Consider the following 26,882-nt stretch of genomic DNA (forward strand, 5'->3'; position numbering starts at 1 on the left):
AATGCTCCCAAATCAGACAGAGGGCGGGCAAGACTTAAAATTGTTGCTGAACTTCAAGACAAAAAAAAAAGAAAAAGAAAAAAAACCCCAACACATTCTTGTGAAGCATTTAACCTTGTTCCCAAGTACTTCCTGCTCCCAAATCAGACAGAGGGCGGGCAAGACTTAAAATTGTTGCTGAACTTCAAGACAAAAAAAAAAGAAAAAGAAAAAAAACCCCAACACATTCTTGTGAAGCATTTAACCTTGTTCCCAAGTACTTCCCTTCTTGCGAAGCATTTAACCTTGTTCCCAAGTACTTCCCTCCCCTTCAGTATTTTCCTGAGCCCAGAACATAGCTGAATTGATTAAACAGAAGTTCTGAGCATCACGAGGGGCAATTTTGTAAATTTAGTTGTAAAAAAACCCCACAAATTGTAACAAATACTCATAGCGCAAAACATTTCCTGTGTTTATACTACTGCATTTTGAACATCAAATTGCTTTCCAAGAGCCATAGCTAAGTAACAATACATAAATGAGTACTCTGGGAAAAAAAACCCTTCCACTATGACGGTTACACCCTTACAAAACATTTCCTGTGTTTATACTACTGTATTATGAACATCAAATTGCTTTCCAAGCCACAGCTAAGTAACAATATATAAATGAGTACTCTGGGAAAAAACCCTTCCACTATGACGGTTACACCCTCAAAAGCCTTCTGGCTCTACAATTTGAAATAGACTTCCATTCACCTATGTTCTCAGCCCACCTCTAGGAGCTCCTTAGCCTCAGACACAGGATAAAGATAGAATTATTTTTTATCATATCTTGTACTTCTGCCTTTCTATCATCCCTGTTCTTTTCACATCATGTATTTTCCCTCCTAGAGGAACAGGATCACAGTTAACACAGGGCTTCACAGTTACTACAGGGCTAACATTCTTACCTGAAGGGAGGTTAGAATACTGCTGGAGATAATGATCAGCAGCCAGAAATCCATGTGGAAAAATTGACAAATCATGTAGGCCATGTACGCGGGGAACACAAGTAAGAACAAACAGAGGCTGACTGCTCGAAAGTGCTTCCACAGACTCCTGCAAACAACACAATAGGTTTTTATTTTTTTTAAGCCAGATTTGAGTGTCAGAAAAAGAACAGACTGACTGCTGGATGAAGGCACGTTAGATTTGCTCAAGGCTTTAACTTGTTGAAAGGAGTTTCTATTTTACTTGGGCACAGACTCATTCCCAGCATGCATGCCTACAACACACACAGTATGAAAAATTCCCTCTCATATGACCTTTGCTATTTTCAATAAAAGACAAAGATTATGGGCAAAAAAATCAGCTACAGTAATCGTTATAATGGGCCAAGTCAGTGGTCAGACAAATTAAGTACCTGAGATACTGAGTTTTGCAGATGAAAGTCCATTAAAATAAAGAAAATTATTAAATATGAATAGAACCTGTACACCTTTCTATACAAACAGCATTCTCACAGATTATATACTTATTACAACTCCTCTGCCATTTTGCTAATATGTATAGGGCAAAGGTATTTCCTTTGATCATCATGCTGCCTTTCGAAGTATATACCCCAATTCAGGGATCACAAAAGATAAAGTGTAGCAGGGACTTGAACACTCATCTGTCAGTCTTTACTCTGCTCCTATCATTTACCTTTCCTAATCCCCTCCCCAACCTAAACACATCATCAATCTTTTTACACCCACCCAGTTGTGAAGGATTTCAGAGTATCTCCAGTAATTTACTATACTACCCTTATATGTTCCTCAGGTTGCATTTTAACCTCATTTAGCTCTGGAAATAAGGTACAGAAAAACTGAAAGCATTGGGGGGACAGAAGAGCAGCAGAAACTGGCTAATTTAATACAGTCTGAAGAAACATCAGAAGACTGCTGTGAGGTCTGCAATTCTGTGTCTGTGGGTGAGGGAGAAAGGGAGAGCTGAAGTGGAATTTATCCTGATCCTACTTGATTTAGAACTGCCTGTGAGATTTGGCAGAAGAGAGTTACAACTCGCTGCCACCTCAGACTGCTTGTTTAAGCTGGGCAGATGCTCATATCCTGGCTCTACTCTTTCTCTCTGTTACTATATCTCAAGTTAACATTGCCGCAGGCAGAATACACTGGCTACAAGTAGCCTCTAAGCTAAACAGACTCTCTACACATAAATAAACGTTCTCTTTTATTTCTTCACTTAGAGGTTACAGAAGGGGAAAAGACACAAGAAAAGGAAAAGACACAAGCAATTAACAAAGATACAAACAGATTAATACAAGAACACCAGATACCAATACAGCTCTTCAAAACACAAATTAAACTTAACAGTCCCACATGATCCAAACATCTTGTACACTAATGCAAGCCTTCCACCTCTTATTTTCTGCCAGTAAACACTATCATTTGGGGATCACAGCATCACAAAAAATAGGTTTTAAAATAACTAACACAAAGTCACTCCTAGAAACTTCCCATCCTCAACAGCTGTCTGAGATCACTGCATTAGAGGGAAACCTACCCAACTGCACGGGAGGTTAAGCAAAACCATTCTGCAAATCCACACAATGGAGTGTGGGTGGGGAGAGCACAGGCACCGGAATCTTGGATTTGCTTAACTGAGCCCACAGTGCACTGACACTCTTGCTGGGGAGAATAACCACTGAACAGTCTAATACTCGGAGCAGGCAGCCAGCAGCTTCCGAGCAGCGTGGTCTGGCACAGGCTGGATGGATGCAGTCCTGCGCAGGGGCAGGTGACCAAAGTCACCCCTGTTTGCCAGCATACAGCATGGGGAAAAATAACACTGTGTGCTCTTGAGGGAGTAGGATAGAAAGGGAAAAACTAGAGAATTTATACTAGAAAAGAAGTCTGCATACAGAAAAGACAGGGTAACTTTACAAGCTACTAAAAATCCCAATCAGGCCACCAATTACTAGTTTATCACCTCCTAAAACAGCACTGAATAACTTTTAGTTTTGGAAACCAGTCTCTTACTTGTCCCTTGAGGCTCCCAATGCCAAGACAATGGGATCAGCAATTTCCAGCATGGACTGAAGTATGGATGCCACCACAATGAAAAGAATAATACTGAGCAAAAAACACAACTTGGAGCTCAATCAAACCTGTCTGCACAGCCAGGATCAGGAGTGTGACTCCTTCAGTCATTCCCCTGCAGATAAACACAGGCAAAAGAACAATCACATTTTTATGTGTGTCAATGTTGGTTCAAAAATACATTTAGAAACACCAGGAAATAAGCTATCCATTTCTGGCACAACCCTTCAATTGCCACTTGTTTTAGCTCTTACTGATGTCCCTGCTAAGGTTTTAACTAGAGGGAAATGTTTTCAGAAACGCTGAAGTGTTTAGGGGTTAGGAACTAGCAGCTTTCAGAGCCCTGCTCTAGAGGGGCAGTGTGTGAGCTACATCCAGCCCAGCAGACACCACCGAATGATAAGGTCGTTCCAGCACAAAGCATTTTAAGGACTCAGGTTTTGCCCTAAAAGGAGGAACGCACCAGCCTCCATGCTGCCTACACAAGCCCAAAGCAGCCCTGCTGTGTCTACACCCAGGCACCAGTCAGCCTCATTCCTAGATCACCATGAGGACCCACTCCACCTGTTCTATTTCCCCATCTTCACTCTCCTGTCTGTCAACACCCCACCCGATGCCCCATTTACACAAATTAGCAATTTAGCCATTTTTCAGTGTATTCTCTCTGTACCTACATCAAATAGAGCTGCCCAGTTCTTTTTGGTTTGGAACCTCAGACTGAATTTAATACCTACAAGGACCACAATTTTGCACCAGTATTTGACGCAGTTCAAGTACAGATCACTCAGAACTGCATGCTTCCCCAAAAGATGCTTTTATGTAGACTGCTCCTGGGCAACCCCAATATATACCATTTTCACTTCCACCTCTTGGAATCCAAAATATAAAACATTCTTTTTCATACGGTCTGAACTTTCTATGGAGTTAAGGGCTGGAATAACCAAGAAAGGTAGTGTTAATACCTAGGATCTCAATTTCATATTAGACAAGTTGGGAGAAGCGTTAAGACAATGCAGTTTCTACATTTTAGCTATCTCCCATAGTGATTTACAGTCAATCCATAGAATGCTGTGTTTTAAGCTTCATAGATTAATAATGCTTCACACATTACTACAGGGTAAATAAGGAAATGTAAATGTGAAGTGTTTATATTATCCAAGCATGTGAAAATGTTTGCAATGACTCATGTAAATGAAAGCACTAAGACAATTTGTTACAGAAATGAACCATCTCCCAAGAAGTCTGTGACAAGCTGTATTTTCACCTCAAATCCTTCCAATGCACACATAGACTGGCATACCAGAAGCCTGTCAAGGATACCCAAGAATTCCTAAGTTAAAAAATTGCAAAGCAACCCATATATTTCTACATAAATCCCTTTTTGTCTGCTTCTTTTTAGACCCTAGGCACAACAAGGCTCTTACCTGTTCATAGCAGGATCATTCATGAATGCTCGGTAACCCTGCAAGTAGAACTTGCAGAGAGTCAGAACTCCCAACGCAACAAAGGAGACTGTGAAGACCAAGCCCAGAAGTGAGTACGGAGTGCTACAGCATTCAGCAATACTGGGAGGAGAGAGGGAAAAAGAAACAAAAATAAGAGATCCATTAATTAAAAACAATGTGATGAGCTGTCCCCTTGTCAGGTTAATTGTGCAAACTGATTTTAAAGCAAAATTGGATTGGTTTAACGAAAACATTAAAAGCTCTACGCAGCCACAGAATCCTCCTATAAAAAGAGAAAGAGGAGAGTTATTCTGTCACTTCTTTCCAAGATAGAACTTCATCTCAGCTCCCTAGCTAACGCTGCTGTCAGGCTGTGCTGTGGTACTTCTCCCGTCCCTCTCCAGCGCTGTGCCACGCGGTGGCACTGTCCTGCTTGCGTAGGGTTTTCACAACCAAAAAGTCATTTGACAGCCTCAGGTGACAGATGCACCCAGGTTACTTGCTGAAATTTCAGCCAGTTACCAGAAACACAGAGTTAAAGCAGATGCATTCACTAAGGCACTTTCCACTCAGATCCACAATAATGCAAACAAACATCAAACTGATAAAAACTGTTGGGAGACTGGAGGCTTTTTGGTAGCAACACTGGTCAGAAGCAACAAAATCAGAGAAAGAAGAATATTCTCTCTCAGCAGGCTTCTCCCTCCCTTTTGCTACAGCAGTGAAGTCCCAAAAACTGTGACCCCATAATACATTTGACAATGCTGAGAACAGCTCCATTACTTCAGTTCCCCTACCTTAGGGCTGCTCTTCTGCTGATCCTGGCACTGCAATATTTGGAGCAGCCTAAGGCTCAGAGGGTACTCGGGCTTCTGAAACACGATGATGCCAGGACAAGGGAAGTGCAGCACAGTGCACTGTATGCCCCAACACTCGGTAAGGAACCAGCTGTCAGCCAGGGATTATACATCTGGAAATCCTCACATACACAATCCAAGGTAATACGCTGACATAACCATTCATTTAAAAAAAATAAAATAAAATAAAAAAAAAAAATCTTCGCTTGTTCACCAGGATAGTAGCCTTGTGAGAGAAACTATGGTGGTCAAAAACATGTCATGCTAATTAACTGACTGAAGAGTGAACTAGTCCAGTGCTCTGACAAGACAAAAGAGTTTTGAGGAAGCACATGCTTAAAAAATAAACAAAGCTTGCCCATGAGATATTTACTTTGTCTTTTTTAATGATTACTTTAACTGTAGATCTCCTTTGAAAGCAATTCACAGCAGAAAATGCTGATGTGTTTATATATACTATTTGCAGTGCTTCTGGTAAGCCTTCAAATTCTGCCTGTTTACCAAGCTGTGCAGGGCTGAAAAAGCTTTTAAATGTTCCTGCCTGTCAAGATAGTGAGAGGTACAGTATTTAAAGCAGCTATTTCTGCAGGATATTTGAGGAACTCTAAGTTTTACTTCAAAATAAATTATCAGAAATAAAAAATCCTGACTTTTCTGCCCGATGCCAAATTCTTTTTTGTCAGAGTAACTTTAGTACCTTTAAACTTATTTCCAGATGATCTACTATGCAAGGGTCCCAGAGGAGCTTAAGAGCTCAAAGAGAAGCCTGGGGAGCTTTCAGTGTTATGTTTATGTGTCAAGCACCAGTTTATAAATTGTCCTAAAGAGCTGAACTCTTCAAGACTTCTAAAAAATCACAGCAGTTACTACCCATGGAAAAGATTTTCGAAAGGAACAACAAGGACAATGAAAGGTACAGAACAGTTTTTAAACAGCAAACATACAAGCACGAGCTTTCCAATCTGGGAAAAACAGACTTGCTGCTCTTGATTTTAAAGAAAAAAACAGAATTGTTTGGTCTTTCCCTGCCAATACATGAATTGAGGGGCACTGAATGAAACTACATGGATTCAAACAATCAAAATGGATTTTTCAATGGATTTTTCAAGTTGGGCTGTGAAACTCCTTGCCTCAGGATCTTTCAAGTGACACAAGGGTACACGGGTTCGAAGGCAGAAAGCACAAACTGATGGAAGAGAAGTCTTTTGAGGGTTACTGAATACGTACTAACCACACCCAGCTAATGCAGCCTGACAGCCAAAGTTGGATGTGGGCCTGGATGAGTACTAGGAAGCATTCTGTTTGTCATATTACGGGTGGGTGTCTTTCCAGGCACTCATTTATAGCCGCTGCTGGAAACTGGATCCTAGGCTAGATCAATGTTTGGTCTGACCCAGTACAGCCACTCTGGCATTCTAAGGAAAATCAGACACAGCTGTCCTGCATAGCCCAGTTACTCTCATCTGAATTCCAACTCCCTCCAAAGGGGTAAGGCTTTGTTAATGGTACTACCCGAGTTTGTCTTTTTAAGATGAATAAATGTTGATTATTTTTCTACCGTGACAGAGCAAACACTGAAAACATTTGCGTAGTTTTTCTGCATTTTTGCAATTGCAAGAAGAACTTCCCGGAGATCAACTGGTATTCATTCACTCATGGATCAGGCCCATGCAAGTCTACAAAGCAAGCTCCCTGCTTTGCCATGAATAGGGGAAGTCTTAACAATTTTGGTGTAGGAATAAACTCAACTTCCTAGGAAAGAGATAGCTTTCCTCACCTCTACCAACTGCTGAATGTAGTGATCTAGTGTAACAAAATTAAAATTGCAGCAGAGATGAACAGGAGGAAAAACTTCAAGACAACAGTGGTTTAGTTGACAACCAGGTAACATAGTGAGGGCTTTTACATAATGTAGTAGGACATTGTAAACAATTTTAACAGTACACACAATAAAATCCCTGGCATTTCTCCTTAATGATAACGAATTTTGAGAGCTTACATTGTGACACCATAGACAGATGTACACACACAGAGGCATGCAAAAACTAAGCAACTGGAAAGTCTAATTGGAAAACTGTAGTGATGAGCAAGTTACTGAAACAAGTTGCTACCCAAACAGCAGAACTAATGACGTGTGGTCTCTAAAGAATATGCCCTATGTTACCTGTATGTTTAGACAATATTGTCTATTTTCTCACTATCCCAGTATTACATTAATTTGCCTAAGTCACCTTCTGCAACACACCTAGTTCCTTCCTCTCTGCTCTACACTCCTGTTCCCTTCCATATGCTGTAATTTCTAGTTAAACAACAGCCTGCAAAGGTACGTAGGTTCAAGCCAGAAGAATCCCTCAAATGCTGCCTTTCTCTCACTAACAGCATCAACACAGGCATCTCTCACAACCAGTTTTTACAAAGCTTTTAGGAATTTCATATCTTTAAGATCTTTACAGCTCTGCCAAATTAATCACTGGACTCAGAAGTTACTTCAGGAGTTGGGTACTTTGGCTGCTTCAATGAACTCAAGAATGTGTTCCACACCAGAATGACGAAACAAGACATACAGGGCTCAGAAAGCATCACAATCATAAATAAGGTATCAGTTGGACTGAACTTCAGCTGAAACATCTCCAGACTTGAAACCAATTTGTAAACTGATAACTTCTGGACCAAAGTTCTAATAATAGCTATTCCCTCATCAAAGAAGCATTTTGCTTTCTTTGGGAACTCTCCCACAGTTCTACTAATGTTGTCTGTTCTGAATGGGATCCATGCCTCTGAAAGACAAGCTTAACAAGGTTTACATACACAGTCTCTGTGATAAGGACAAATATTTGTTGGGCATCCAAATGCAATAAAGTTGATCTATGTATCTAGTTTCTAAAAGAGCACACACTTTCACTTCAGAAGATAGCCAAAACAGAAAATCATTTGCAGACTAGCTAATTACCTTGTCAAGAAGAGGAAAAGGAGCCTCTCTCTTGAGGCAGGCTGGTCCCGTGTGCTGAAATAGGAATAGATCTGAAGAGCAAATAAGACAAGCCAAAACACCATGAAAAGAACTGGGACAACCAGCTGGTTCCACAGAGACATCCCCAGAGCCAGGAGACCATACACCTCCACCACCTGGGCAAGAAAAGAGAAAAATGCAGTTTGTTACTGGCTCACAGCACACATGATTTGATAACAACAATAAAGCCACAACGAAGCTGAGGGCAATTCATATGGCATTAGCCATCCCAAAGGAAAAGAGGAGGTACACCAAGCTACAGTTTGACAAAGGGAGAGCACAGGTTCAGCACTGACTTATTACCAGACTGTCTGTCTTGAAGTACAGACAAGTACCTGACTGTACAGCAAACAGACCAGCTGAATGCTCCCTCCTGTGAATAACTGGCTTGGAGCTGCTGGCTGCAGCCTGTCCACAGCCAGAGGGACAAGGACATGTGTCACCAATTCGTGCACAACCTACTCAGACCTTTTTGCCCAGCTTAAGTCACAGCAGTGTTGTTTTCTCTATATTTATTCCAAGTCACTGCACACACTGGATACTGAAACAGGAGCCACATCACTTCAGCACAGTAAATCTGCCTTGCTGACCTGGTTTCAAGGAAAAATTTAATACCTCAGACATTCTATGTTTAAGTACCTCAAAAAGAACATGTACCAGACTTCTGACTGCTCCTAATCCACCAAGTGTTTTGAAATTCATGCTTAAGAGTTATTTCAGAGGACTCCGAAGCTCAAATTACTTCTTTTGTATTGCAAAGACTAAGTTAAAATGCAGACATTTCCAAGAAGCTGGAACTGCATAGAGCTGGACTTAACACAAAAGATCAAAAGGAAATATCTCATAACTACTGTTTCCTCATCATCTGCTTCCCACAGTGACGTACAATCCATTACAGCTAGCAAATTTTAGCAAACACTAAAAAAGCTGCCTACTCAGCCTTTCACGACAAGCATGAGGGATGTTACCTTCATGGGACCTGCTGCAGTATCTGCTCTGGCTGATCGACAACCAATATGCTGCCAGGCTCCCACTTTTAGGTTTGCACACAAACTTGCAAAGGAAGTGCATCTGCCCTCAGGAGACTCCCTTGGCCTGTGACCAACGTAAGCAATCCTGTGCAGCTCCTGGCACAGCATTCCACCACAGTGGAAAAGGGTCACGCTACGCTCATAATGCAGATTCATAACCGTGAGGTATTTTCTGGCATCTTCTGCTGCAAGTAGGCAGCCAAGGTTCTGGACCTGCTTTTAAATTACACCAACAGCCACAGTCTGAAATACACACACACACACACACACACACACACACACACACACACACACACACAAAGGTGCCTTGGCTCGCCTGCTAGGGCTGTCACCCCTGTGATGCTGCATTCAGGAAACACTCCTGGTGTTTAACTTCCCAATATTCGCTAAGTTTTGCCACTGGTATCAAAACACCAATTAAATCCAGATTAAAATAGCAGTAAACTCATAAAAACCAGGATGAAGACATTAACTGAAAACTAACAACTACATGAAGTTATGGTGATGGAAATACAAGTAGGAAAATATTCAAGAAAACAGCAACATCCTTCTCTGGAATGAGCACAGTAAGCTTGATCTGTAGTGGAGTGCAGCCAGTTACACAAACACACTACAAGCGAAGGCTTTTTCTGTTCTGTTTCAGGAACATAGGCAAAGAGCAGCAAGCTCTTTAAAACCAAAAATCCTGTTTTCCTTTATTGTCAATATAATGCAAAAACTACACACACAAGTTTTCATTTCAACCCACTCTCTTCTACACGCATTTAGAAAAGCAGCATATAACAGTGCCACATTATAAAGTTTCTGCCATTTTCTCTGTATTCCCAAGGAAAAAGCTTTGTGTTCTCTGCATAAAAAGTCAGGAAAAAGAGTATGATGACTGTCCAAAGACCACATACAAGGAATACTTCTTCCTCATGATTAAAACAGTGTAATAGAGCCTGGCAAGCAAAGATTTGAAATACTGGGGGTGGGGAGGGGAAGGGACAAGCAATCCTAGAGATGGAGACTTGTGTAACAGCTATATTTACAATATAATTCTGACCAAAAAAACCCAAAAAAACTACAAACCAGCAAGAAACAACTATTTCCCCCCTCATCCCCCAGAATGTATTTAACATTAAAACATTCATAAGGTGTTGAAGTGTTTTAAACGTAAGCGTCTAACAAAAACCAGATACATGACTCAAATCTGCATCCAATCTGAATTTGACTTCAAGAAGCTAAACTCTGTGTGTGTTCATGCACATGGAAAATGGAAATGCTGGTTCCAACCTGTTGCAAGGCTCCAAGGTGTACAAAGAGGTGCAACTGTTGTACTCCAAACATCACCGCTTAGAGTAAACAATAAGCATGATTTTCCTATTCTCACTGAAAAATAAGGATATTGAAGCTTTGCCAATTAGCTCCCAAATTAGTTCTTAATCAGCAAATCTACAAGCTAGTTATGGACGAGATCAGGCCACGCTAGGTGCTGTACAAGCACAGAACTCCAAAGACCAACTACATACAAAATAAATAACCAGACGGTAACGTACAACACGACAGGCTGAGACCTTGGCACACCAGACACCTACTGCTGCCAAGTTTTTGTTTGTGCATGACAGATATGACAGCAAAGAAGAGCTCAAAAGAGGGTTTTGAAGGAGCTTAACAAGTTAGTTTTAAGACTGCTTCGGGACTGAAAAGCTGAAGGCAGAAAACTAGTGGCTTAGTTTGAAAAAATGTAGCAAGTGGTGAGAGCTGAAATAGTGGATCAGTCAGAAGTCAAGCAAGCATCAATCTTTTCATGTTTAAACACACAGAAAGACTCATATACACATACTTTTTTTTTTTAAATAAGTAATGTTAGGTGTGATGTTTCTGTACCACTAACAAAGTGTCTTTTCAACTAAACACGTATTACATGTCAAAACATTAACAAAATGGATACACGTCAGATCAGTCTTCTCTGTTTCTGGAAACTCTTTTGTTAGAGGTCTCAGCAATGCTGCTGTTCTGAAGAAAATGCTACAGATCCTCCAAATCACTGTCTGCAATCTTATAAATCATCGATTGTTAAGTCAGTGATTACTACATCAAAATCAGCTTTAGTGTTACTCCCAATTTAACACTACTATAATTACAAATGCTTTTAATACAGAAGACATTTCTTGAAATGAACAGCTACTACAATTAATGCATGGAGATTACCTTGCTCACTTAATGAGACTGTAAATAAATTCCATTCTGCCACTCTCATCTTTTAGCCTGGATTTGGGAAGGACTAAGCAAAGTGTACATGCTCAACTGGACAGTAGCATAATTCAGGCTAATGTCTTAATTGCTAACCCATACAAATTATAAAATACCACAAATTAAAGAAAGAAGATGCTATGGATAGGTCTGCTAAGAAAGGATGAGTTAGCACACACAGATGCATAGAAGACGAAGTATTTTTTAATTTCTTTCCTAAAAAAAACCCCAACAAACCAACAACAAAAAAACACCCCACCAAACATGCCAAGGAAAATAAAATTGTTACGTTCTCTGTCTTACCTGGACAAGCTCTCTGTACGCAGATTTTGCCAAGTTATAGGGCACCAGAAGATTTGATCCCAGAAAGTAGAGAACTTCCAAACCCGTGAAAATCATGGCAAATTTGTTGATGATGACAATGGTTTCCAAAGGGACCAGGCAGAGCCGTGCCAGCAGAGGGAGCATGTGAGCAGAGAAAAGCCAGATCTGTTTTGTTTTCATGACGCAGGAGCAGAGCGTACATACCACCAGCTGACCTGAAAACACGACACAGTATTTTATAATCAAGCTGATTATCCCCTTCAGAAAAAACGTATTTTAATAGGTTATCTTTCCATAACACAGTTATCAACATCCAGCATATTATGACAGTTCTAACTAGGCCATACCTGTTACGAAACCGGGCTCCTCCGCATCTTTTGCTGGGTCACAGAAATTACCGTTTTCAAACTACGCAACGTGCATGCTTTCACTTTCCAGATTAGTGAGATGTAAATCCAAAAATACATGCAGAAGCACACTCATATTAATATGAGGTCCCAGGAATAAATCATGCAGAGGATAAATGAACAAGTCATCCCTCTTTCCTTAACATCCCCAGCTCAGCTTAAATCCCATCAGTGTCTGTATACACAGCAGTAACTTTTCTGAAGCCCAAGTATACTACTATTTCATCCTGATCTACGCAAGAAAAGTAATCATCAGTCCCAAATGGCTTTCAGAACAACAATATTTATACTGTCAAGAGGAATTACTGGCCAAGAACAGCAACAGGAGAACAGCCAGGTCAGCAGCTGAGGCTTCAATAATTTCATAATGCCCTGAGGCAGTTGCTCAAAATTATCACTGAAGCCTGCAAGTGACAGATAATTAACAAGTAAATTCTCTTTAACAGTTGGCAGGGACAGAAGCACATCTCTCCCACACACTCAGAGACTTGGAGGGTGGTATTTCTAGAGCAGACCACTTCAGTGTAACTGCTCCCATTAGAGTCACTGGAAGTTGTACCTTTTACCTCAGAGGAAATGGAATGGGGTGAAATGCACATTGCCTGGATAAGAACAATTCTCACTCATCATTTTGCAGTAAGGAAAGAGTTTATTGCATATTATTTAAAAGCAAAACTTTGTACACTATCTATGTCAGCTTACATCCAAAAGTACACGTGGTACTAAACCCAGGTGCTTATGAGCTGGTTTGGAGCTACCTCTGACAAGGTTTGCATTTCACAACTCTTCCCAAAGCCAGCAGTTAGCCTTAGCAAAACACATGGCAACAAAAATCAAGGCCATTAACATCTCTAGGTCAGCGGTAACTCCATGTGTTCACATAAGCCTGCTGACCTTGTAAGCAGTGTTGGATGGGTTGGAGAGGGAAAAGCTGTGAGAGGGAGAAATAGCAGTACCAGGGTTTTGCTTTGATTCTGCCTAGCTTCCCTAGCTAGGAAAGGACTTCTGCTTTCAAAATAACTGCAACTGAGCTGAAAGCAATCTCTAAACTCTACTGTTTAAGCATACAAAGTTCTTCCTCCTTCACACTGTCCTCTTTCAAGTTTAAGTCCTACTGTCAATTTGCTAGATGTATTTTTGAATTAGCAGGTATCTCTTCAGAACAAGCACCCCTGCTCTCAGCAAGACACTATCAGCATACTGGATTTTATAAGCCTCAGAGAAAGTTACTCTACTCATCTTCTTAGAAGTTCAACGGACTGCAACTCTGAAGCATTCTCCCTCTACTTTGTTGTTCTCTTCCCCACACACATGGTGCTACAACCCTATTTAAGATACCACCAGCACACTGCTGTGCTGTAATATTCAGGAGCCTGGCACAGTCAGCTTGTGAGGATTTCTGCGACTCATAGTAACTAAGGCAACCCAGCTTCACACACAAAGGGATACAAATACCAGCATCCAATATGTTCTTCAAGATTTAGTAAGAGTGTCATCATCTGAAATAAAATATTGCTACAACATCATGTTAAACAATTCAGCGCTCTTTGGGATGACGCTGGAGTTCTCCAATCTCAAAATAGGACTCTCATCTCTTGCAACAGCAAAACTTGCTTTCCTCCAGCAGTGATGTGATGGGTATGCTGGTCATCCCTGCTAAACTCTCTGACCTTCCCACCTTTTTAATTTAAACACCGATCAAAAAGTTACTTGTCACAGGAAGGAGAGCTGTACACTATCAAAGGAAATACATGGAACACTTTCTCTGGAGGCCCCAGTCTCCTTCCTGAAGTCTGCACCTTGTCAATTCTGAACACCTTCAGGAAGGGCCTGAAAATGTCTCCAATGGAGCTTTTAGTGACTGGTACTTCCCATTTTAAACTGGGGTAGCAGCGCCTCTAGACAATCTCTCTCTGCAGTAAATCACAGCTTATCTCCAAGTAGGACTGTACACAATCAGTCATCACACATAACACAGGAGGATCAGCTCGAAGACATTAGTTGGAACCTCATTTGTACCTCATATGAAATAATAAAAATATTTTAACACTCCACCTATCTGCTAAGACTAGCAAATCTAGCTGAATGTTTGCACTCTGTAAACTTAAATGCTGTGTACTGAAAACTGCCAGACACACCTAATGAACCCGACAGCTGGAATCCTTCCTGCAGGACACCAGGCTCCTCTGCTAGGGAATGAAGCACTAAGGAAGAAATCTATTGCTTAAGCTTCTGCCCATTCTTTTTCTTTCCCAAAACCTCCACAAATACATTAAACACTGCTGACAGGTAGCCAAAGCCTCCCAGCTTGTAAGCTAATGGAAAACGTACAAGAAAGCCTATGCGGTACAGCCACTGTTCAAGCCACTTTGAGTAGGAAACTGTCTTTATTTCATTCACAATTTTTAAAAGCTGATGTTAACAAATCCCCTGGCTACATCATTAACTGTTATACAAAAACCAAGATTATTTTAAAGTTAATATATAATCCCATTATTGTGCATTAAGAAAAAGTAAGTCTTCATGGTAGTATCATTTCCAAAACCACACAGCTTTGTAACGTTCACAGCTGACATGCTCCCCAAGTGGCACACTCATCCAAGGGGCATTTATTTCTTCCATCCCACACTCAGGAACGTATTAGTAACTCTAGTCAACATTCATCAGGCTGAATTAGATGCAGGGGAAGAAATGACTATGAGAACTCATTAGAAAGCACTAATAAATAAAAGCATTAACAAAGATTAAATTTGCGAACCAGTTGGCTTATTCTGACCAGAACTTTTAGGAACCAGAGCTGTATCAGTAGCACAACTACTGCCCCATGCACCTGCCTCGGTGCCTTTGTCAACAGTGCTGCAGCACAACACTCCGGCAGAACATGTCAGAAAAAGATGGAGTAAAGCACCTGTGTATTGATTTTGCTGTGAAGATGACACAGTTCAGTGCAGTACACTCCTGAGACATGGCAGATCACACTGGATAAACACCTTTGTGTGTAACAAGTTTGAGAAAGTATTTAATATTTATACAAAACACTGTCAAGCCTCATAGCCCACTTTTACAGGTCTTCCCCAAAGGAGACTGCTTGACATTAAGACTAAAATTACACTGTCAAGCTGGTTTTAAAAGAACTGGGGAAATTAATAATGGTGATATTAAGTATGTTAACATACACACATTTGCTAGTATAGTCAAGCACCCACCTTTGAAAAACAATTACAATAAGAGGACACTTTAGTCTGGCACACAGTACAACCCAAAACTGTATTGCATGAAAACAGTATTATCTTTTCCTTACTTATTTTTAATCCGTATTAAAACCTGGATGAAGCATAATGCGTTTGACTCTCGGTTTAATTTCTGTCTAAATGTTACTGAATGACACAATGCCTCCTGAATTCTTCCCACCCAGGCCTCCCTGCTGCTTTGTGAAGCTCTCTGAGGGATTCTGCTTTATCATGGGATCCTGCATTGCACCTTTCTCTATGAGAAACATTTTCTCATGGAGACACACTAAAGGCTTTAGTTGCAGTTGGGTGTCATTTCACAAGACAGCAAAATGTAGAAAACCAGAAGAGAGAAAAAATTATATCTAAAGATTTCCTTCCCTTGAAAAACACCAATGTAATTCCTATTAAAAAAATACTAAAAGCAAGGATAAATGCCACATTTGAAAGCAAGGATGCAAGCAAACAGGAGATGTATATGTGCTGGTAGACCTAACACACTGTGAAGAAGTAAACTCATTTAAATCTGCCAGTAGCAGCTGCAAGTAAACAGAAAGCAACTGAGTTTTGCCAACAGTACGTGGCTGACTAAATCTGTCCATAATCTGATGAAAACCATAGATCTTAGTGAAAGAAATTAAGGAACATCTTTCTTCCAAGTTGTCTCATACTTAATTTCAGAATACATATTGTTTGTGTATATTCCACTGTCTTCTCAGTAGAACATATGGTATGGCCTAGGAACCTTAATGCTGAATTTATTCCCTTACAGTCAAAGTTCAAAGGGTAAGGGAACAGTCTAGAAAGTCCAATTCTTCATAATTTATTTGGGATTTTTAGGTAGATAAGTGATCTCTGCAATTAACCAAGCACAATTTAAATGTAGTTTTGACTTGTTACTCCTTAACTCTAATTAGAAATATCCCTGGTACCCCATTAAAAAGAAAGTAGTCTGTAATCTCACATACACACACCCACAAATCTATTTCACCATGTTTTGTAAGAGAATGATAGTGTTCATCTTTAAGGCAAATAAAAAATAAATATTTGTACAATACTTTCACTTACAAAAGCGTTACAAATACATGTTACAACTGAAATTTCTACAGCACTAATCTTCTACCTGAAGATTATTATTATAGACAATCCAGTCCTTCTGAATCAGACTGTGAGTCTGAGATGAATACGGGGGCAGAGCATGACAAACAGACCTAGAAAATACTTCAAAGCTGCAAGTATGGGAGCATTGGTAATCAGTGGCATAGAAAAAGCCAGGCGGGATACACCTAGCCTGCCATGCCTCTTGCATATTAATGAGAATCACAGCTACTAAAAGTGATGAGAGAAATTTGAAACCAAGAGGTAAAACATGCATTGGTTTCAATGAAGATAATTAGGCAGAGCTCTCTCCTGCATCACAAATATTTAAAGCACTTACCTACTAAAGCAGTCATGAAACGATTCATAGAGAGAGGTTCCAAGTACATTGGCCCTTCATATCCTGATTCCAATTCGCTCCTCACATAATCCCTAAAAAAATAAACCCACAAACTATTAAGATCCACCTGATAAGACAAAAAGCAATTTATTCGTTCCACACACATGTAACTTCAGTGCATGTCACAATCAATTAATAAATTACAAAAAGCAGTATTACCACTACTGTTAACAGCAGCCTCACTGATGTAAGGATCTAACTGAGGCATGACTTAAGCAATAGAAGTATTATCTGTAATTAGACTCACTGGCATAGCTGTAAAAATCCTTTGGGACATCCAAGCTGTTCTTCAGAGCATGGCCTGAAACTGCTTATTGACAAAGCCTCTTAAGCACCATTCCATTTTTAAGTATTCTTATTAAGTGTTCTTCTTCCTAATAATAATTTCTTTTCCCATCAGCTCCATGTGAAAAAAAAATTGAGAGCTTGAAGAGAGGTTTTCCAATTTAATGGTTATAGTATTTTGCACCAAACAATCTCTTTGCAATGAATTAAATAAAAATAGGTATGAAGTAAAAGTGACAGTCAAGGACTAGAGTCAGGAACAGACTTGCTTCATAATCCTTTTATCCAACATGATTTAAAAGTTTAGTTTACCCTGGGAAACCTGGGGGACCAACAAGATGCCCTCAAACTGACAGATCACTATTGACAGATACAGGAAGGGAGCCTGACAATCTGACAGGGTAATTGTAATTTCTCTTAGAAAAGGTTGGCTAGGAGTGTGGGCACAGGCAAGCAAAGAACTTGAGAAGACTGGGCATTTTTCTGCTGTTGGTCATCATCCATCAGCTCTGCCTTCAAGTAGACAAACATATAACACAGCAATATAACTCAAATCTGAACGTCACACTAAGAGCAAGCATTCTGCACTTTGAGAAGGTGATCCTGGAACAGCACAGCAATACTGCAGTGGCTCCTTAATCCCCTGCCATGAGACAGCAGGCAATACTCATGACAGTTTGGATCACCTCCAGCCCCTTCTCTGCCTTGCCCTGCGACCCTTCCTTCTCTCCTCTCGAGGACAGTTGCTGCTCCACCCTTGTTATGACACTACCAGCCCTGCCACCAGCAGCACAGCTAATCCTGTGCTCGTATCTGGCTGACACTGTCCAGTCATTCCTGTCTGGCTGCATCACATCCAGGGAATGCCAGACAGACACACTCGATCTGACCCCGCATGGAGCTACCAGAGTCTGTTTGCTCGAGGGCATGGCACTCCATTTATTACATATTTATTTATATCAGCGAGGCAAGTCACACTTGCTGGAACAGATGCAGTCAAAGCAAGACAAACAGTACCGGAAACCACAACCAACACAAGAATTGCTCTTTTTATTTCAGTGCAGATAAATACGCAACTCAGTGTTACTGGAAACATGCATTTCTCCCCAGAAATGTAGACATACACCCTTCTAGTATCAGCCTGCTCCCCAAACTAAGGTAGTCACATTTTCATTTGGAAGAAAAAAAAAAAAATCTCTGGAATTCAAGTCATAAATCTCAAAGTACTAAAACAAACACTTCAAAGCCTGTTCTTTGTAGCTGACAACCCTGCCTACTCACTGCAGCTTTTCAAGTGTCACAGTGTATGCAAGGTATGTTGATATGGGTTCTTTAAACTGTAACCCATAATTAAAAACACATGAGGATTGAAAAGGCGCCTAAAACAACTGATTCTAGATAGAACTTTCCCTTGTTATCACTGTATAGCTAAGCACAAGGGGTTTTTTTCTACCTTCCAACATCCATACGGATGTAATCTTTGAGACATTGGGTATTTTTTTTATTTCTTTCATATAAACCTGCAGAAAGCACTTTATGAAAGCATTAGCAACAAAAACAGGATAATCCATCAAAGTTACAAAGGGAGAAAAAAATAACACCATTTACAACATGCTGAAGATGGCCTTTTGTATTAGCAGTATCATGCTCCATCCTCAAACTCAGGGTGAAAACAATGACTATTTCTAAACTGCTAGAAGGCAAGTAGTGAAGACCGAGTTTTTTATCTGACTTTTAGGAAACAGGTTACAAAATTATCCAGGGCACCAACTGTAGCAAGACAACCTTACACAACTTCGCTAAGACACAGCAACAAAGCTGCACTTACAGTTGCTTCTTCAACACCAGGAATGTGCCTGGAAATGACCCAAATCCCTCCAAGCTACATTTCTTGCCATTGTCTATCTGATTCAGTCATCCGTACAGAGGTCTGTGCTTGGCTTCATTCTTTAATTAACTCTCATTAATTGAGTTTTAGGCCTACCAGCTTGGAGAAGCAATGTTTTATCATCTCCTAAATTTTTTAAACAGTATTTGTAGATGATATCTGAATAAGGAATGTCAAAGCAATGATTCTATAATTACCAGTACAAACACAAGGATCTTTTGGCACAGACACCAATCAGAAGATGCCTCGAACAGCTGCAGCGCCATACAAGATGCTGAGAAGAGCAAGTGCCTGCACTCAATTTTGATCAATTAAAGCTGTATTAAGCTGCAGCTTTTACATTTGAGAATTGTTCACTTTACTGCAGCAATGTAAGAAAACAAGAATGCTAAAATCATTATTTACTAGTTAATGAAGTGACTGAAACTACATTATTACTTTAGAAAATTAGGACATAAGAATAAAGCTTAGATCAGACTGCCTGCTGTTCATTCTGTAGATGCATTCCCAGCCTCGTTTAATCAGACTGCTGGACTGTTTAATATACACTCACAGACAGCCAAGACTAACACTGCTCTAAAAAGGCAGAGAGAAACAACGCTTCACACGACTATTTTTTTGTTACTGAAAGTGCAGAAAGGTCTTCTGTTATTAAAAATATGCTTTGTAATTGACATAAGGCACAGTGGTTATCTGACCTAATTGACTCATATTGCTGACATTTACTTTGGCTGATTAATCTCTGCTGTCAACATTAAACAGTCTCATAGGTTTGAAATGTCTACAGACAACCTTAAAATTAAGTGTATTTTAAGATTATCCATAAGAAACAATTCCATTTCTTGCCCCTCCCGCCCCATCATCTCATTCTAAGCTCTACAGGGCTCAACACTTGGAGTACAATCATAACACAACTGCAAAACATGAAATAAGATAATGATGTAGATGTAATTTCTTAGCATTAACAGTGTGTTTAATTGCATAATTTCTTTTCTGCATAGCTGCATCATTTATTTCCCCAAGTTTTATTGCTGGAAATGGGGAAGAGAAAAGTGATCCTTTTAAGCAAGATATTTGTGCAGCTACATATAAAATAAAACCCCTTGTAAGGACCAGTAGGGTTTTGTTTTTTAAAGCTGACTTCTCCTTTTTCCATGAACAGATGGTGTATTATCTCCACCCAAAGTGCCAGGTTAACATGCTACATACAAATGTGGCATCTTCTTGGACTCTCCAAGTGTTCACAATATTAACTAATGAATCTTTACACATTAAGGTAATTCCCAGTTTTGCAGATAAGGAAACAAACACTTAAGTTAGGTGACTTGTCAAGGTCACATAGACCTGGAAATCTGAAGTCAGAGTTTAACTATAAAATTCAGATCTTCTTATTCCCAGGCTTGCAGCTGAACCACAAGCTATTTCTGGGATGGAAAAAAAAGCACTGAAAGCTGAAGTCTTTCAACAGCTCAGAATTTCCAGGACACTGCAGAGTCACAAGTGCCAGCTGATTCTGGTCTTGTTCTATAATTTGCATTAACCAAATTGGCCTCAATAGAAGACCTCTTCATCTGTCTTAAATAGCATCCCAACTGGTAGTGCACGCAAGCAATTCACTGGAACTTCTCAGCTCTAAGCAGAATTATTAAGAAAAAACACCCAGGAACAGTTTGCACATGTGACTCCTCTATGTCTTGTTATGATCAGTCTCCTAAATAGAAACATCAGTTGGCATTGGAGAGCTTTGGCAATAAAAGGGATAGCTTCACTAACATTGTATTTGTGTGCTACACTTCACTATTTTCAATATGAAAACTAATAGGATTGAACAATTCTTTTCAAAAGCTAATGCAAGTGTCAGTCCCCACATTACACAAAGGCTGCTGCTGAGAACCCCTGGCACAACCCTTCCTTCCAAACCAAGTCAGTCTTATACCTAGGCAATGGGTAAGCTCACTCAAAAGCTTCAGCAACTACATTTGCTTGCAAAATAGCTAGGGAATACTGCTGGAATATTTGAATCCAAGACATCTTTTAATTAAATATATTTTTTGTGCCAGTTGATGCAAGATTTAATTAACGTCTCTATTAACTCACTCCAGAAGCACCAAATAAAGAAAGCTTAGTAGGAATACACTGAACAGTCCAAGCAATAGTTATCTAACATGTTTCAATGAAGCCTGTAAAGTCTCAAACCTCACAAAGCAATAGACTTTACAATTCACATTACATACAGTCACAGAACGGTATGGGTTGGAAGGGACCTTAAAGATCATCCAGTTCCAACCCCCCTGCCATCAGCAGGGACACCTTCCACTAGACCAGACTGCTCAAAGCCTCATCCAGCCTGGCCTTCAACACTTCCAGGGAGAGGGCAACCACAGCTTCTCTGGGCAACCTGTTCCACTGTCTGACCACCCTCACAGTAAAGAATTTCTTCCTAATAGCTCATCTAAACCTACCCTCTTCCAGTTTAAAGCCATTATCCCTTGTTCTGTCACTACCTGCCTTTGTAAAAAGTCCCTCCCTTGCTTTCTTGTAGGTATTGGAAGGCTGCTAAAAGGCCTCCCTGGAGCCTTTTCTTCTCCAGGCTGTCCTCATAGCAGAGGTGCTCCAGCCCTTGGATCATCCTCGTGGCCTCCTCTGGACTCGTTCTAACTGGCCCATGTCTTTCTTGTGTTGGGGGCTCCAGAACTGGACACAGTAGTCCAGGTGGGGCCTTACGAGAACACAAAACAAAACAGTATTAAAATCAAACACAGTTCTATCCCTTAACCTATCAACCAAAATCCGTACCATCTCCCTTTCTTTTAAAAATATTGAAGATCCAGAATGGCATAATGGGTATCCAGCCCCCTGAGATGGAAGACAGGGATGGGGAGCAGAATGAAGCCCCCATCACCCAAGAGGAAGTGGTGAGCAACCTGCTACACCACTTAGACATACACAAGTCTCTGGGCCTGGATGGAAAAATTTCTTCACCAAAAGACTTGTCAAGCATTGGAACAGGCTGCCCAGGGAAGTGGTTGAGTCCTTGTTCCTGGAGGTATTTAAAAAAAAGACATGTAGATGTGGTGCTTAGGGACATGGTTTAGAGGTGTACTTGGCAGTGTTAGGTTAATGGTTGGACTCAATGATCTTGAAGGTCTTTTCCAATCTAAACAATTCTATGATTCTATGATAAAGATCTTTAGCTGTAAATGTTCTGGACCAAAGCCCTGTATCAGATGGGTATTTGTTACTAGCTTTATTTTTATTTCAACATAAGTTCTTAAATAATGTTTAGGTTGCTTTTTCTAATAAGTAAGCCTTTAGCCCTATGAACGAGAAGCACTCACAAACTGTTTCTATAAAGAGGATTCCCCTGAGGATGGTAAGAAAACCTCTTTCCTTTTCACCCATGAAATAAGAGGCCATAATTCCTCTCTTGCACCCTCATCCATTCAGGAATTCATTAACCGAAATTCTCACAGCCACAACAGCAACATGTCAAGTCAACACAAAACCTTCATTAACACTCCCCTGAACTGCAACATACCAAGTAAGAGAGATTCCAGCAAATGCTTTGGAACAACAATTTTGATGCAGAAATAACAAACCCATTACTTCACTTGAATCAATCAAAACCACATTTTTAAATGTTTCCCATCCACAGACACCAAAACAAACCAGGCTCAAGTCCATATTTTCAAAAATTCCCATGTAAAGCCATTAATGTGATGGCACTTTCTTTGGTTCCAATTAAACATCTTGTCAGTATGAGTTTACATCAGCTTTCAACAGATTTAGCTGGAGCCAAAGATGGTTGACTTTGTCTTGTCTGACTCAGTTCCCCAGCCTCTTGCTCTGCATTTTAGAACCAAAATGTCTGTCTTTGTTTTCATTGTAAAATACATTACACAAAGATAAATTTAAGAATAAATTTCACTATTACTTTACTTTTACCATCTTCCATATTTCTATTGCTCTCTCATCCATGCTGCCAAGAAACTAAAAATAACGTCCTGTTTGCTTTGTAAAATGCTCCAGTGTTGAAAGCATGTTAGTCAAGCCATTGAGTAACTCAGATTACTACATCAGAGGCCACATTCAGTCTTATGGTAAGTGCTTTCTCTCCTCAGATTAATGGACATTACACTCCCCAGAAAAGCATCTCAAAATTCCTTTTAAGTCAACGAAAATACACCGGAACTACTTGATTGCATATTTAATTCTATAAACTTTTTCAAGACAAAGAACAGCGAGATATATTTAGGTGTCTGGCATAGAAAAAAAGGTCTCCACCAAACCAGACCTACCCTATTTAGGTAAGACATTAACAAAATACCAGTTATTTCTCTACTTCCCAAACAGAACTAGCAAAATTAATCCATTTATTCTTACCTGGAAATTTGGTGCCCAGCATAAAGCAGCAGTGCAGTCAAAAAGTACAGGTAAAGCTGAACCAGGTGTTGCCTTGGTAAAGTTAGGAGCACAACACTTAAGATGTAACCTGTAACAGAAAGTAGAGGTTGAAATTTTGAAAAATACTGTCTAACCCTGAATTTCTTGAAAGATGAATTAACACTCAAGTTACTGAGATCTCTTTAAACACCTTTGTTTTCATTTGGTTTTAAAATTCATATACCTACATTTTCCTCTCATCAAAACACAAAGCACACAAAAAACCTGCCACTTTTTTTTTTTTTTCCCCCACATGAACAGGAATAGTTCTACCACCTTCTGGAAGATTACACCTAGATGTCAAGAAGTGGACTTGATCCACAGGATTATAACAAGACTTAGTTAACATAACCTATGTAACAAAGGGAAAACAGGCCTAGGCCTCCCTCTTCTTCCAAGTGAAAGCAAGTTTCAGTGTAGCAGGGGAAAAAAGCCCATCCATCCAACAAACTCAGTCAATTGGTGTAAAAAATCCTTGTCTTCAAACAAAGGACAGACAGAACACCTTTCCACACTGATTAGCATTATACATTTTAATTCTTCTACTGTATCTTCATGATTTAAAGACACTTTGCATGCTCATAATTTAAGACGTGGACATACAGGCTGTTCTCCATATTAGTAAAATTAAAGCCCATTCAAACTATCAGTGTTGCATAAATCGAGGACAAGACTCAGCACAGCCCAGGATTGGTGGGCATTTACACCAGTACTTCCTTCACTTCTTGTTAGTGTTTAGTAAGACTGTGCAAAAGGACCTAATGCAGATACAGCTTTACTCTTGAAGACCATAGCCTGGCTGCTCAGCAGCCTCTCCAACAAGAGAACACTGATCCTTTTTTTCATGCCCGGTCTCATTAGGATACTTAAATAAAGCAGCACTTTGAAGTCCACTTCACAACTGGGCAGTACATGCCCATCCTCTTTTTTCCCAGACTCTGCAGGTCAAAAACCCAGCACATGGTGCCCTTCTCCATCACAATGCAGTGCACTCATGCTCATTCTGAAGGTCAGCTTAAGTGCCTTGAACTGAAATCCATTTAGAAAAAAAAAAAACCACCAACAGCTAACAACTTCCCTGCAGCTAAGAACAAAATGCTATAGAAGAATTTAGCCTGACACTTACAGCTATACTAGTCACGTTACATTTAAAATTTCATCCATCTATTCAGCAACACCAGGCACAGCCTCTTTAACTGAGTTAATTTATACTTCAAGCTTTTTAAAAACACTTAAGAAAATAATGTAGCTCTAGATTAAGCACTCCTAAGTAGTGGGAAAACCAGCTTCTATAAAACAGCATGGGAACACAGTATGTTCCAATATTTGAAAAAGATACAATTTCAGAGTCAGTCAGTACTTATGTAGAAGTATTTCAAGTTCAAGAAGGTAACTCGCAACACGCTCCCAGAAAAGCCATCAGACCCACAGTATGCCAAGCAAAGATCAATTCAGATATAATAGATGATAGGAATGATGACAGGTAAAGCCTATTTACTTACCTTTTTAAAAATACAAATATACAATTTACATATTTAACATTAAAGACAATTTTTCAAGTACTTTCATAAAGTAGATGTGACAAGTTACACATTTGTCTGAAGATGTGCCTTTTCAAAAGCTGAAATAATGGTTTCTTTGATTAAAATGAAGTATCATACAAGTCACCCTCATTAGTTTCTGTACAGTATCCATTTGATCACTTACAAAAATGATCAGAGAGATGGAACACCTCTCCTAGGAGGAAAGGCCGAGAGAGTTGTGGTTGTTCAGAGAAGGCTCTGGGGGACATCAATGCAGCCTGTCAATACTTAAAAGAAGGCCTACAAGAAAGATTGGGACAAACTTTTCAGTAGGGCCTGTGGTGGCAGGACAAGGGGTAACAGTTTTAAACTAAATCAGGGGAGATCTAGACTAGTTATAAGGAAGACATTTTTTTACACTAAGGGTGGTGAAACACTGGAATAGGCTACCCAGAGAGGTGGCAGATGCCCCATCCCTCATTCAAGGTCAGGTTGGATGGGACTCTGAGCAACCTGATCCAGTTGAAGATGTCCCTGCAGTAGTTGCACTAGATGGCCTTGAAAGGTCCCTTCCAACACAAACCATCCCATGATTCTATAATTTTTATTTTGTGCTTTTTAAAGGGACCTGAAACACAGCACTACAACAGGTTCCTTCTAGCAACTGTTTTCTAGAAAATAACATACTTCTAGTTAATACAACACAGCAGATGTTCTCCATTGCCAGTTTTCTTAGAAAACACCAGTATTTTATTGAATTAATCTTCTCTGTTCACCATCTTCCTTCTACCAAATACACAAATGACAAGAGCAGGAACTCCTCAGCAGAATCTCCATGAAGATATTTAACTAGTTTGCACCACACCACAGCATCATGAGCCAGGTCCAGCAGCTCTCACACCATCTGCAGACATTCTTGACTCCTTGACTATGCTGTATTCAGAGACTACCTTCCCTTGACTGCTGTTAGGGACAACTGCCTCTGTGGAATAACCCACATGGCACAACCATGTATCATTCAAGCACTTGTGACAAATCTCTCTAAACCCTTCCTTCTCAATATATTCCAACTGATCACCTTCAGGTGAAGAACTAAATGGAGTTTATTATGCAGTCTTTTATTCCTCTATTACTCTATAAATAGTCTAACAATACCTGTTTACTGTATCTGCATTTAAGCTCTACCATCTTTACCTTGAGTTTTATCACATGAAAGTCTACTCCTTGGTCACATGATGATGTACTTGAGCAGTGCTCAGATAATTTCTGTAAAAGGAAGACATTTTAGAGGGCAGTAACTGCACTCCAACACAGCCATGTCACACAGGACTATTTTAGAACTGATTGAAGTTCATAATTTTCTATACAACTTTAACTAAAATATAGTAGGTTACACTGAAGGAATGGAAAAAAAAAAAGGACTAAATACAAATTAAAATATGAGAAGGCTACAATTACAAGTGTGCCCTTCAAACAGAGGGCTTGGGAACAGCACAGATGCTTCCAACACTGCACAGGGCAGCAGCACAAGACAGCCAAGGTTACTGCAGAAGCTTGAGCAATGAACTTCACCGCTCATGAGTTTGGGCTGGAATTTAAATGTTCACTTTGAAGCAGTCGCTTGCTATAATTGTTAGATTTTGAA

The 26,882-nt window shown here is 39.9% G+C and overlaps 1 protein-coding gene across 1 annotated transcript in view; it reads right to left on the minus strand.

The window, feature by feature from the left end:
* The window catches only part of RNF145 (ring finger protein 145), a 26,595-nt gene extending 2,035 nt beyond the window's left edge, over positions 1-24,560 (minus strand). Inside the window, 9 exon segments of the mRNA XM_010174831.2 lie at positions 930-1,079; positions 3,002-3,106; positions 3,108-3,176; positions 4,486-4,626; positions 8,314-8,489; positions 11,943-12,178; positions 17,039-17,130; positions 23,655-23,763; positions 24,494-24,560. Coding sequence (XP_010173133.2) covers positions 930-1,079; positions 3,002-3,106; positions 3,108-3,176; positions 4,486-4,626; positions 8,314-8,489; positions 11,943-12,178; positions 17,039-17,130; positions 23,655-23,763; positions 24,494-24,560 — 1,145 coding nt within the window.
* Between the last annotated feature and the right edge of the window lie 2,322 nt (positions 24,561-26,882).

This window comes from Antrostomus carolinensis, unplaced genomic scaffold, assembly GCF_000700745.2.
Source record: "Antrostomus carolinensis isolate BGI_N321 unplaced genomic scaffold, ASM70074v2 scaffold8909, whole genome shotgun sequence".
In the NCBI taxonomy this organism is placed as follows: Eukaryota; Metazoa; Chordata; class Aves; order Caprimulgiformes; family Caprimulgidae; genus Antrostomus; species Antrostomus carolinensis.